This window comes from Dama dama, chromosome 30 (assembly GCF_033118175.1).
Source record: "Dama dama isolate Ldn47 chromosome 30, ASM3311817v1, whole genome shotgun sequence".
NCBI classification, from domain to species: domain Eukaryota; kingdom Metazoa; phylum Chordata; class Mammalia; order Artiodactyla; family Cervidae; genus Dama; species Dama dama.
Window position 1 is genome coordinate 89258601 of NC_083710.1, and position 14177 is coordinate 89272777.

The 14177-nt window shown below is 59.9% G+C and overlaps 1 protein-coding gene across 8 annotated transcripts in view; it reads left to right on the forward strand.

Moving 5' to 3' along the window:
- Nucleotides 1-14177, forward strand: part of MCF2L (MCF.2 cell line derived transforming sequence like) — a 93794-nt gene that overhangs the window by 12686 nt on the left and 66931 nt on the right. For 2 of the 8 annotated variants that reach the window (XM_061133759.1, XM_061133765.1), the window contains exon 1: nucleotides 11946-12068. The exons of the other annotated variants lie outside the window; for them this stretch is intronic. In XM_061133759.1, the coding sequence (XP_060989742.1) occupies nucleotides 11990-12068 (79 nt within the window). In that variant the 5' untranslated portion in view covers nucleotides 11946-11989. Of the gene's footprint in view, nucleotides 1-11945; nucleotides 12069-14177 lie in introns of those variants that run through there. 8 annotated transcript variants of the gene reach the window in all.

The following is a 14177-nucleotide window of genomic DNA, read 5'->3' on the forward strand; positions in this document are numbered from 1 at the left end:
AGGGCCCCTCTTATGTGGGAACTGAGAGGCAGCCCCCTTTGCTGTCTGGAGTTTTTCTGAATGAACTCACCCAGTGCCGGAGGGAGGTGTGTGTTCAGGGCTGTTGGGTCAGAAGACATGCCTGTGCTCTGAGGTCATTTTAAAACTTAACCCACGAAAGACCACTACAGGGAGATGGGCCAGGCAGACCTCTCCCTGGCCCCACGCTAAGGACAGACCCCTGAACTGTACCCATGAGAGAGATGAGAGGCTCTGGGACGGAAGAGACCAGCCCAGGAAGGACACGGTGGTCCAGGCTGGCGCTGGGGGACCTGCAGCTGGAAAGTCCCTGCCAGACCTGCTGTCTCCCCTGAGGACCCGGGCAGGGAGGGCTGAGCCTCTGGACGGCCTGCTCCGCCCCGCTAGACCCCATGGGAACACTGCCCTCTGCCCGCCAGGCTCCGGGATTGAGGACCCCAGCCTCCTGCCCGCGCCGTGATGGGCTGCACAAGGCCCCTGCACCGTGAGTGGTGACGGGTCCCGTCCCAATGCCAACACGAGGTGGGTGCAGACCACGTGGGGAGACCTCATGGGAGCCTGGACATGCCCCCGCCCTGGGACTCAGAGGAGGCCTAGTGGACCCAGAACTTCACCGCCACCCCAGGCCGAGGCCACCCCCCAACCGGGACAGTGGGACGTGGGGAGCAGAGTGCGGAGCCCCCAGCCCACCAGCAGGGAGGTATCAGTGGAGGCCTAGTAGGGACAAGGCCTAGTCCTCTGCAGGGACAAGGACCCCCCCACCCCCAGCAGGAACGAGAGGCTGCCCTTCCCCGCCCTGTTGGAGCACCCAGAGGAAGTCGGCCAGGGCAACAGATTTTTTAAAAACTCAGGAGTTTCATAACATACACCAAAGGCCCACATTTCCTTGAATAACTGATTGTCATATCAGGAACCAGGAAAACCTCAAACTGAAAGAAAAAAAGGCGAGAGACATCAACATAGATGTGAGAGACGGCAGGACCATCCGACAGAGAGGTCAGAGCCGCCAGCACAGGACCTTTGCTGAGCAGTTATGAACACACTGGAAAAGGGAAAACTGAGAAATCTCAGCAAAGAAATAGAAGCTGGAAGGAAATGGAAATTTCAGACATGAAAGTACAGTAATGAAAGAAAAAATCCCAGTCGGTGGGCTCAACAACGGACGGGAGAGGACAGCAGGAAGAATCTGTGAACCTGAAGATAAATGACAGAAACCACCCCCCGAACGCCTCGGAGGAAAGAGGCTGCAGGGAAAACCAGGAGCCTTGGGGACCCCAGGGGTTCTCTGTGATCAGACCTTCTCATCCTTGGAGTCGCAGGAGAGAAGCGGGGGCGGGCTGAAAATACTCAGATAAAGGCAGGAGACTGCCCAGCTTGGCAGAAGACACAAACCCTAATATTTAAGAAGTTGATAGAACCCCAGTTAGAATAAATTTCCCCCAAACCACACCAAGACATATAGTCAAATGTCTGAAAACTAAAGACAAAGAAAAATTTCTTAAAAAGTACAGACTACCACAACTCACTTTATAGGAAACAGGTTAATTTGAATAGTCTGAAGCTATTACATCCACTGAATTCATAATTTTAAAGCTCTCAAAAAAGAAACTTCAGATCAAGATGGTTTCACTCAGGAACTCTACCAGGCATTAAAGAATGCCAGTTCTTCACACTCTCTTCCTGGTCATCTTATGAGGCAAGTATTATATTGATGCCCAAACTAGACAAAAACAAGGGAAAACTATGGGCCAACATCCCTCGTGAATGTACAAGAATCCATAACAAAATATTAGCAAACAGAATTAAGTGATGAATAGGAAGGATTATTCACCATGGCCAAGTTGGGTTTTATCCAGGAATGCAAGGCTGAATCAATATTTGAAAATTAACCAATGTAATCCACCGTTTAATGAACTGAAAAAAATCACATGGTCATTTCAATCAATGTAGAAAAAGTATTTGACAAAATTCAATACCCTTTTAGAAAAACAGGAATTCAGAAGAGCTTCCTTAAGTTGTCAGTAAGTCTTTACCAAGAACTGCGGCTGGCACGGCACTGGTGGTCAGAGCCGTATTCCTCCCCACACAGTCGGGAGCCGTGTGCTCAGCGGCAGGTGGGAAGTTCAGCGGTGCAGTGAGTCAGGAAGAGGAAATAAAAGGCAAGGAGATTGGCAAGGAAACATTAAACAGTCCGTATTTACAGACGACGCGATTATCTAACTATACAATCCTGAGGACTCTACAGAAACACTCCTTACAGCTAATAAGTGAGGTTAGCAAGGCTGCAGGATGCAAGATAAACACTGGAAAAATCTATTGTATTTCTCTGGATAGCAGTGAACATGGACACCAAAGTTAAAAATACAATACCATTCACATATTCCCAAAAATTAAATACTTGGGTGCAGCTCCCAAAAGCCATAAACAGAGCTTGAAAACTAGAAAATGCTGACAAAGGAACTCAAAGATTTAAATAAATGGGGAGACACAATTTGTTTTTGGATCGGACATCTTAATATAGTAAAGATGTCAGTTCTCTCCAAACCAATGAGCAGAATTCCTATCAAAATCTCAACCAAAAAAAATTATAGACAGACTATCGTAAAGTTTGTGTGGGGAATCAGCAAAGCTAGAATACCTAAAACATCTTAAATAAGAAGAAAGTAGGAGAAGTTATTGTGATACCAAGGATTATTCTGCCACAGTCATCAGGACGGGAGGAGTAGGTTGACGGACAGAAGACAGTGGAGAAGAGAGAATTAGACAGCAAGCCCACTGATTCCTAACGAGGGTGGACAGCCGGCTCTGTGGAGGAAAGACAACCTTCCAGCAAGTGGCCTGGGGCGTCAGACATCAGAGGCAAAACCAAACAAAGACCATGACTTTCGGTTTCACACCTCATACAAAGTTTGAGTCAACATGGGTCACAGACTTCAACATAACACATAAAACTGTAAAACTTCAGAAAAACATATAGGAATAGACAAAGCATGCACAGACTTGATGCCAAAAACAGGATAAAAGGAGAAATGGGTAAATTGGACTTCATCAAAATGAAAAATGTATGCTCTCCAAAGTCCCCCGCTAAGATGAGCTACAGGCTGGAGAAAATATTCGCAGACCACAAAGTCTCAAAGCGCACCAGTGTAAAAGCAAACAGTCCCAGCAGAAAGTGGAAAACAGAAGTGAAGAGGTGCTGATGGCAGATGAGCACCTGAGAGGGCGTCGGGGAAGCACAGAACCTCTGCGAGCCGCCCGCACACCGTCACGCGGGCCGACGTGAAGGGCAGTGACAGCTCCAGAAGCTGGGGCGCAGAGTCGGTCTCTGTGTTGGGGGTGATGAATGTTCAGGGGCACAGCCATCCGGAAACTGCCTGCCGGGAAAGCAGCACAACACACAGCTGTCATCCAGCCCAGCAAATCGCACTCCTGGGCGTTTATCCCAGAGGAAGGAAAACGTTCACACGGGCTCATGCACACGCAAGTTTGTATTAGCTCTGTTCATAGTAACCCCAGACTAATGCCCTTCAACCGGTGAACAGCTAGAAAAAGCTGCGGTCCCTCCACGCCGTGGAGCGCCAAGCACTCAGCAAGAACAGGGACGAGATGGGGCACCAGACGCCCTGATGAAGCCCCGGAGAGCCGGGCTGAGTGAGACGAGCTCGTCCCACCAGGTTGTGAACTGAGTCCACCTGGGAACCATCTTGACGCTGTGGAAGTGGAGGGCGGTGGTTGCCAGGGCTCAGGAGGGGTGGGAGGCGGGTGGTGTGGGGGGAGCCCTGGGTGAGGGTGTCGGCGTGCATGAGTGACTCTGTGCTGCAGCCCCGCACGCTGTAACCGCTGGGGGGACGGTCCCTTGGGGCTGTGTCTTACCGCTGCACGTGAATCTGCAGTCGGCTTCTGAAAAGGAGGGTAATAACCCGCAGCCCAGCCCCTCACTGCCGGCAAGTCCACATGCGTGCGCCGTGTTACAAGCGCTGTGCCCGACTTAGAATCTTACTTGAAGTGGGAAGGGGGGTCGGGGGGGAAGAGCTTTCCTTTTAGATGGCTCTGACCTTGACTGGCTTCAATTAAACATCTGCTATGGAGTTATTGGTTCAGATCCACACGAGTAAATAGATGTCAAGGTAGGTTAACTCAATCTCAGTGACCTTGCTGTTTGTTGAACCTCAGAAAATACTGCCTCTAAATTAAGGCTTGAAAAAAATGACATTTCTGAAATTAAATCAGTTGTGTTTAAATATTCAGCATATGCAAATCAGCAGCCCACTTCCAAGGTGATTGCTTCCTGCTGTGTGGGAACCCAATGGGTTCTATGAGAGCCACAGTGGCCACTGCCCCCTCCCCTCCCCCACTGCCCTCCCCTCCCCCACTGCCCCCACCCTCCCCCACTGCCCCTCCCCTCCTCACTGCCCCTCCCCTCCCCCACTATCCCAACCCTCCCCCACTGCCCCCTACCCTCCCCGCTGTCTCCACCCTCGCCCACTACCCCTCCCCTCCCCCACTGCCCCAACCCTCCCCCACTGCCCCTCCCCTCCCCCACTGCCCCCACCCTCCCCCACTGCCCCTCCCCTCCCCCACTGCCTCCTCCCCTCCCCCCACTGCCCCTCCCCTCCCCCACTGCCCCTCCCCTCCCCCACTGCCCCTCCCCTCCCTCACTGCCCCCTCCCCTCCCCACTGTCTCCACCCTCCCCCACTGCCCTCCCCTCCCCCACTGCCCCCTCCCCTCCCCACTGCCCCCTCCCCTCCCCACTGCCCCTCCCCTCCCCCACTATCCCAACCCTCCCCCACTGCCCCCTATCCTCCCCGCTGTCTCCACCCTCCCCCACTGCCCCTCCCCTCCCCCACTGCCCCCACCCTCCCCCACTGCCTCCACCCTCCCCCACTGCCCCTCCCCTCCCCCACTGCCCCTCCCCTCCCTCACTGCCCCCTCCCCTCCCCACTGTCTCCACCCTCCCCCACTGCCCTCCCTCTCCCACTGCCCCCTCCCCTCCCCACTGCCCCTCCCCTCCCCCACTATCCCAACCCTCCCCCACTGCCCCCTACCCTCCCCGCTGTCTCCACCCTCCCCCACTGCCCCTCCCCTCCCCCACTGCCCCCACCCTCCCCCACTGCCTCCTCCCCTCCCCCACTGCCCCTCCCCCATTGCCCCCACCCTCCCCCACTGCCCCTCCCCTCCCCCACTGCCCCCCCTCCCCACTGCCCCTCCCCCCACTTCCCCCACCCTCCCCCACTGCCCTCCCCTCCCCACTGTCTCCACCCTCCCCCACTGTCCCTTCCCTCTCCCACTGCCCCTCCCCTCCCCTCCCCCACTGCCCTCCCCTCCCCCACTGCCCCTCCCCTCCCCACTGTCTCCACCCTCCCCCACTGCCCCTCCCCTCCCCCACTGCCTCCACCCTCCCCCACTGCCCCTCCCCTCCTCCACTGCCTCCACCCTCCCCCACTGCCCCTCCCCTCCCCCACTGCCCCTCCCCTCCCCCACTGCCCCTCCCCTCCCCCACTATCCCAACCCTCCCCCACTGCCCCCTACCCTCCCCGCTGTCTCCACCCTCCCCCACTGCCCCTCCCCTCCCCCACTGCCCCCACCCTCCCCCACTGCCCCTCCCCTCCCCCACTGCCCCCTCCCCTCCCCACTGTCTCCACCCTCCCCCACTGCCCTCCCATCCCCCACTGCCCCCTCCCCTCCCCACCGCCCCTCCCCTCCCCCACTATCCCAACCCTCCCCCACTGCCCCCTACCCTCCCCGCTGTCTCCACCCTCCCCCACTGCCCCTCCCCTCCCCCACTGCCCCTCCCCCCCACTGTCCCTACCCTCCCCCACTGCCCGGTGGACACTGTGGTGTCACTGTGTGCGGTTCAGCCAGCCTCCCTTCCTGCAGCCTCAGCGAGGAGCCCGCCCCCTGCATCTTTTCTGCCAACTGTATGACCACATCCGGGGGAGACACGGAGGCCCCATCGCGGCCCCGAGCCCCTGCAGAGCCCGAGGGCCTGCGCCTCCTGGCCTCGGGCTTTGGTATTCTGTGGCTTGCTGGGTGGGGAGAAGAGGGTAATAAAGCAGCTTCCTGACCACAGGTTGGCGTGTTCTCCCGGGTTTACTGTTTTGGACCCGAGTCCCTGGGGCGGGAGTATAAACAGCACCGGGTGCATCAGCCCAGCCCAGAAGCCCGCCTTATCGCTGCCCCCGGTGACCCTATTGCGAGCGGCTTCCTCTCCACGGGTCTCAGCTCCACCGTGGGGCGTGGGCGGCTCAGCAGGCAGGCGGCTGCCACGGCCGCCGGGGAAGCAGGTGCCCCCGTTTGGGCAGTTGGTGCCTCAGGCGTGTGGGCTGGGGCTGGGGTGCCCCCTGCTGGGGGGGCGCAGCGCCTGGCCGGGGCCCCGTCTCAGCATCTGTCCTTACTCTGTGTGGTCTTGGTGGAAGGGGCGCTTCCAGCCCTGACCTCTGTGCCGTGGTGGAGGGCTGGCCACCAGACACCTGTCCTCGGGGTGGGGGGGTGTGTGGCTTTGGCGTCCGTCTCCCCCGGGTCCAGCAGGCAAAGGTGGACACTAGCAGACACGCACCAAGCCGCCGATGGTCCAGGGGGCCGTGGGAGCCTAAGACAGGGGCTGTGAGCTCGCCTCGAGGGCTCACCTCTGCAGAGACGGGGCGGAAGTGGAGCTGCTCCCCAGACGGGGCCCAGACAATGGCAGGGCTGGGGAGGGGGCCACCCACCCGGAGGACTGTGTCTGTCCAGTGCCCTCCTGAGGGCACCGTTTGAGTCTCCTTCGGCCACCTGCCTGGCCTTGCTTGGTGGATGTGAAGTCCTGAGCTGCTCCCACCCTGGAGCTTTCCCCACATTTGTCTTATCACCTGGTGGGGTTGTCAGCGCCCAGAGCAGTGGTGGGGCTCAGAGTTCACCACCTAGACCTCAAACACAGCTCAGCAACAGAAGGAATTCCTGCCCCCCCCCCCCGCCCCACCCCAGCTCCTTCTGGCCTCTGGCCCTGAGTCCTCACTCTCTGCTCCTGCCCCTGTGTCCGGGGCAGGAAGGCGGCCAAGGCCACTGCTGCCTTGCAGAGGGGACACCTGGGACCACTCACACACACACACACACACACACACACACACCCACGTCCCCAGGCAACGCCTGCCTAAGATGTCCACCCTTAAAAATAGGAAATCCTGTCTTTTATAATACCGTGGACGGACCTAGAGGACGTTATGTTGAGTGATGTAAGCAGACAGCCAGGGACAAAGGCTGCGAGACCCACTTCGTGAGGTTAACTGGTCAGGCCTGCAGGTGTGGGGCTGGGGGTGCTGCAGGGGAGGGTGCATGTGAGGCGGATGTGGATTTGGGGGCCCAGGGGGAGTGTGCTGGGGTCAGACTGCTTGTGTCCCCCAAAATTCATATGTAGAAATCATGGCACCCAAGGTGGTGGTGTTAGGAGGTGGGGCCTTTGGGGTCATGAGGGTGGAGCCCCCAGAATGGGATCAGCGCCCTGGAGAAGGGCCCAGAGCATTCCCGACCCGCCTCCCGTGTGAGGCCGCAGCGAGGGGTACTGGGGGGCTCCTCTCCAGACCCCGCCATGCCGGCGCCTCGGTCCTGGACATCTGGCCTCCGGGACGGCGGGAGCTAAGTCTCTGTGGCCTCTGAGCCCCGAGCCCTGCGTCCTGTAGCCTCCAAGCTGCCTGGGGCACGTGGGAGACTTACTGACCACTTTGCACCTAAATGGGCAGAGCCTCTCTGACTTGGCAGCCGGTCAGGCCCAAGGAGACGTGCAGGCCTGATGCCCCGGAGGACCCACCGGAGGTGCCCGCGGGGAGGCAGCCAGGCTGGACCCCAGTCTGGTGACACCCATAGAATAAACGCAGACCCCGAGGAGGCCGGCGCTCCGGGTCCCTGCGAGCAGGAGGGGAGGCGCTGGGGGTCCCCCAGATCCGGTCCTGCATGGGGCGCCTGCAGCCCTGCAGAGCAGGGCTGAGTCTGGGTGTAGCACCTGTTGGGGGGCGGTCCCCTCCTTCCCACTCCCAGGCCAAGAGCATCGCTCGGACCAGAAGCTCTTGTGAGACTGCCCTTAGAAGACCCTGTAAATTGCAGAGGGGAAGATTACCAGTGGGGAAGCACCCCGAGCTTTGCGTCCCCTGTTAGAACCCACACCCACTGGGTCCCTTGCCGCCCTCAGGAATGCAGGGCCTGTCTCGGCCCCGAAAGGCAAAGCTGGAGACGCAGGCCGAAGGCTACATCTTTGGCCCTGAGGTGACGGCTGACCTGGGCCTTGTGAGACAAGGCACAGTCTGCAGGCCGAACTGCGCAGGGATCCCGCGGGCGTGAGGCCCAGGGCCGGTGCCTTCGGCCCCTGCAGAGGGTGTCCTCCTGGGGACACCACTCTGAGTCCAGCACCTGCCTGTTAGTGTCTGTCATTAGATTAGCCTCAGTCCTGTCTCAGTTCTGATCTGAGACATCCGTCTCCAGCCCCTTCCTCCCCACCTGCCCCCCCGGGTGGAGAGGGTGTCCTGCACCCCCCTCCTCCGGCATCTCCCTGGGGCAGGGCTCAGGCAGGGACGGGACACTCACACGTGCTCCTGTGGGTGACCTGCCGGGCTGTCTCTTGGGGGCCAGTGTGACCCCACTTGAAGCCAATTTGACAGTGGCTGCCTCCCCTGGAGCCTCTGCACCATAGCTCGGCCGGGGGACCCCTACCCCTTTTGTGTGGAAGCCCGTTGGGCTCTCTCATAAGCACGCCCCCCCAGAGGTACAAGACGGAATGAATTAGCTTCTGCATCCTGTGAGTTTAGGTGACGACGTGCCACACGTGTGCCAGTGAGAACCACAGCGAGCGAGTTACCGTTTCCCTTCTGTGGGGAGAACGTCACCACCTACCTCGTGACGAGGTTGACCCTCATGGTGCGGTTTTGATGATGGCTGTCCCCACACTGTGCGCTGGAGCCCGGCACTTCAGCACCATCCCCCAGGGTCCCTGCATGTTACTAGCGTCTACATTCCATTCTGTCTTACGGCTGAGTACTATTCCACCATGGGTGTGCACCAAACCTTATCTGTCCATTCATCCATCCAGACACTTAGATTCCTCTTGGCTATTGTAAATAGTGCTGCAGTTTAACATAGGGTACTTTATTTTTATGAATTAATGTTCTTTTTTTTTTTTTTTTTTTGGAGAACGCCCAGAAATGGAATTCCTGGATCATATGGCAGTCGGTAGGTTTTTGAGGCATTGCCTTACTGTTTCCATAGTGGCTGCACGGATTTACATTCCTGCCAACACTGCACGGGGGCTCCCTTTTTCTGCCTCCGCATGGCACTTGTCCTCCCATCTTTCTGATGAGGTTGTTCTGGCAGCTGTGAGGTGGTACCTCCCCTGGCCGGGTCTCTGATGTCCACAGCATTGAGCACGACCCCGCAGTCCTCACACTGTCCTGGCCACCCCACAGCAGGCCAGGTGGGTCCTGCCTTTTGTCTTCTGAATGTTCTGTCTACATCTTTGGCCCTGAGTTAGAAAAGGCAGCTGCCAGGGGCTTATCCTGGGGACCCCTGGGGGGCAGGGACCCCCCCCCACCCACCCACCCACCATGGCCTACTCAGCAGGACCCAGGGGGAGATGCCCGGGAGAGGCGGGTGTGTACTGAGATCCCTGGGATGCCCTCCTCAGACAGACACCAGCTCCGTGCCCAGGCTCACAGGTGTGGTCACAGGTGAAGCTGCCTGTCCAAGGCTGCGGGTTCCTTCAGAGTGTCTGCTTTTCCCTGCTTCGCCGGCCCCGGCCCCACGCGGGATCCTCTGGTGCAGGACGCAGCTGCACCCCAGCCTGGCAGGCAGCACCCGCTTCCTCCCAGGAGGCGTGTCTCCGCCTCCCCCAGAGCCCCCACCTCGGACCGACCTGCACCCTTCAGCTCTCCTATTTCTCGCCTCCTTTTCAGGCTGACTTTCTGGAACGGTTGCTAAGAGGATGTGTTCGGTAGCCAGGGATCATCTTGCACTCTGCCTTGCCACCTGGGTGCCACGCCGCCTCTGCTCTCTGGGAGGCCCAGCAGGGACGCAGACGCGCCCGCACCCTTGGGACACTCAGGCGAAGCCTCTCTCTGCGGGGTGGGGTCTGCACCGTTAGCTCACTGTCCTTTATTGAACTGTAAGAGACTTGGGGGATGGCATTCCAACTGATACATGATGGTGCTTCCCTGAAGCAAACCCAGCTTTCATATTTGTGTTTATACACGTCTGAGTTTTAACCGTGCCTCCAGTGCCTCTCTGGGTCCCTGGGCAGGTTACTGGATGTCTCTGTGCCTTATACTATGAAACAGGGTAGAACAGTGCCTGCCTCCTAGATCCTTGTGAAGATTACATCAGTTCACACCAGGAAAGCTACTTAGGAGGGTCCCTGGAACACAATAGAAGTGCTCCATAGCATCTGAGGGATTGTTACGACGGCTACACTTCAGTCAATAGTAAATGACTTGTATCAAGATCGTGCCAAGTGTGCTATAATATAAAGAGAGAGTAAAGGTTTGATACAGACTCAGTGAGTGGGGGAAGGAGGGAGGGAGAGACAGTCAGGGGATCGTGGAGGCCGTAAGTCCCAGGCGTCCAGCGCAGCCACAGGGTGGGAACCGGGAAGGGCGGAGTCTGGCCCTTCTGGAGGCAGAATTCCCTCTGCCTCGAGGACATCAGTCTTTTCCTCTTCAGCTGATTGAACGAGGCCCACCTGCAACAGAGGGTGACCTGCTGGTCTACACGTTCACCTCGGCTACAGAATACCCTCAAAATGACATCCGGACCGTTCGAGCAAACATCCGGGCACGGAGGCCGGCAGGCTCAACCGTGAAGCCGTGGTGTTACCTGCTTGGCCCCTGAAATGCCCCAGAGCGAGGTGCTCCAGGGCACAGAGAGGAAGGAAGCTGAGAGCCAGGGAGTGGGAACCTTGGATGAAGGGAACAGTGGTCAGCCAGAGAAGCACAGAGGGGCGTAGTGCAGCTGGACATCGGAAGTCAACAAGCCCTTGGGAGCTTGCCACCTTCCTCTCCAAACCACCCCCCAACTGGGATGTGGGCACACCCTGCGTTGACATGCGCTGCCCACTTGAATTTCCCAAACCACTTATGGGACCAGGCACCTGCTCCTCAAACGGCCCCTCTGTGAGGTCAGCCCCGGTGCGGAGACACCAGTCAGGGTCCCGGCGCACACAGGGTTCCTGCGCCTCCCAGGGGAGTGGCGCTGGGCCCGGGCACACGCATGGCTGGCTTCTGCAGGGCGCCGGGTGTAGAATGCACTGGGTGGCTTCGTGCCAAGCATGGCCGGCCGGAGCCTGGGCGCGCGCTTCCCTCCTGCGCCTCGCGTCCTTGGGCAGGCGGCGGCCACCGGACCACCGCGAACCCACCGACCCGCTCGCGGAGGGCGGCGCGGGCGACATGCGGCGGCGCGGGGAGCGCGCGCCCGGCTGCTGCGGCCTCTGCACCTGCCCCGGGGCGGCCGGAGGTAACGGCGGGCAGGCTCCATACCCGCGCCCCCGCGGCTCCCCGCTCCACTCCGGGGAGGGCGCAGAGACCTGGGGCTGGAGGGGGTGGTCCGGGCTGCGGACTGAGGTCCCGGCGGGTTGCACGGATCCGCGCGGCTCCCAGGTGGCGGCGGGGTGCACTGGTCGAGCGCCCAGGTCGGCGCGGGGGAACGCGCGCGGGACTGTCGAGGGATCCGCGGGTGCGCGCGGGGGGCCCCGGCTGACTGCACCCGGGGGTGCACTTGTGGAATGCCTTGCTCGCCGCTCGGGGGTGCACTCGCTGGGTGCCCAGGTGGCTGCGGAGAGACGCGGGGCGCGCACCGCTTCCGCTTCCGCCGAGCAGCCCCCCCCACACGCCCCCTCGGCGGGGCTCGGGACCAATCCCGGGCAGGCGGCGCGGGGGGCCCCCTCCCCAGCGCCTCCCCTCCCCCGAAGCACCTCTGGTGCAGAGGAAGCCGGGGCTGCAGGACCGTTCTGCGCTGCGGAGAATGAGGTTCTGGCTGAGACATGAAGAGATGGCCCTGGAGGAAATGGTGCAGAGATTGAACGCGGTTTCCAAGCGCATTGGTAGGAGGAGCCGCCGGCCCCAAGCCCGTTTTTGAGCTTGACATCATGCGCTGAGTCTCGGGAGACGCGCCTGGTTTCTCTGTGGCAGGCTGCATTTCTTTTCCCAAGCAGAGGTAACAGGACAGGGAACGATGGCTCTGACCTGGAAGCTGACAGGCTCCTTGGCCGGTCAGCCCGATTTTATTCCGCCTAGGAAGGTGGCCAGGATGGCAGATTGGTGATGGGCTTTCTGGGTGACCGCAGGTTTGTACGTGGAGCCTGATCTGAAATCTGCTCATTCAGCCTGCGTTGGGCTGCGCGTGCTGCAGTCGCAGTGGAGACGGTAAACATGTTTGTGGCTGGAAAAGAACGTGAGCCCGGGGCTTTCTGAGCTGGTGTGAGGCTGGGGGCGGCGGGGTGGGGGGTGGGGGTGCGTCGAAGCTCGTTTTGAGGAGGGAGGGTCCAATTCATCAGGGAGGTCTTTCTCCACCAAATAGGGTGTGAACCTAAGACAGATGCTGGAACGCGGCTTGGGTGTGGAAAGGGAGATGGCTGATCGGATGCTGTTTTCTGTACTGAGTAAAGGACGAGTCACAATTAGCTTTGAGGACTTCTGCTGCGTTTGCTTGGATTCAGGAGGGCCGTGCGCTGGCCGGGCTAGGCGCTGCCTTCGTCGGTCACTTCTGAGCTTTCCTGCGCGTGTGCAGGGCCCCATCAGCTGGGGCCGGCTCTCCTTGAAATGAAGAGGAGGTGGTTGTACACCATTAAAAGTGAGCTGCCAGATTTTTCCTGATGTTGCTGTGTTGCGTCACGGACTGTTGCCTCATCATCTAAGTAACACTTTCCCGAGAGGTTAGCTGTGATCAGTCACTTGGTTTAGGTGTGGTAACCCCCCCAACACATGCCTCTCCTACCCCTCTATCATAAGCACGAGACCCTGCGGATTTGAGAGCAGAGCAGTGGCGAGGTCAGTGTGAGCATACTGTGTGTGGTGGTCTGGGACCCTGGGGCTTGTTCTGTGTTTAATGGTGATTTTGGTGTTGAAAGTACTGGATTTGTGATAAGTGGGTCAAAAGCACATAAAGCCCCTCTGCCGTCTGCCCCTTGTTCTCAGAAGGGTGGCTCCCTGGTCTGACGCGCGAGTCCTGCGGTGCGGCGTGCGGCTGAGGTGAGGGGCGCGGACCGGGTGCCCGCTCGCCCTGGAGGGAGGCTTCCTCGCGCCCCCGCGCTGGGCTGGAGTCGGGATTGCAGAGCAGCGGGAACTGGTCCAAGGGGTGATGTCATCCCTGGGTCTCAGGGCCCGAGGCTTCCTGGTGAGTGGGGAGACGCGTGTGCACTCTGACGGTGCGGAGACTGCCCTCCAGGAGCAGGGTGGTGCTGGGCACCCCGAACTCTGCAGACTGCCGCCCAGCTCTCTGCTGTGTCCTCAGACACACCGGTGTTCCGACGGCTCCCCTTGCACCGAGACTCTGAAACCCAGGTAAACGCCGGTCTGGTGAGCACCGTCCGCTTGGTTGGGGGAGGACCTGCCTCCTCCCTCAGTGCAAACCCACTTGCCACTCCTGCGACGGGGGAGGTGCCACCAGCTGGGGCTGAGTGTCGTGCGGGGTTGACAGGGCCGCCTGCCAAGGAGGGCGGGTCACACGTGCCCCCCTGGGGCCGCCGTGAGCCCCCCCAGGAGCTCGGGTCTGCGTCCCCAGCACTGCTGCAGAGGAAGCCCCGCTGTGTAGCAGAACGGCTCTGACTGGAGGTCATAGAGGTCACCTGGACGCTGCTGTCGCGATCCAGGGCAGGGGTGGGGTGGGGATGGACTTGGAGCTGAGGCTTGGGCGCCGGGGCCTCCCAGGCTGCACGGAGCTGGACCTCATGGCCCACCCTGGGCCGGCGGGACTTGCTCTCCATCCCACGGGGACCCTCTGCTCCCTGATTTTAGCCCCGGGCATACTGTCGCTCCCCCTCCTCAGGACGTCATCGGGTTAGTCCACCTGAGCGGGGGATGACGCTTGCTGCCTGTGTGGTCTGTGAGGCTGCTGACCTTGGGAATTTACGTTCTCTGAGCTCGCTCCCTCTCTCTCCTGAATCACGAGGCCAGGAGCCCTTCCCATGGCCGAGGCCCCCTTCTGTGCAGCC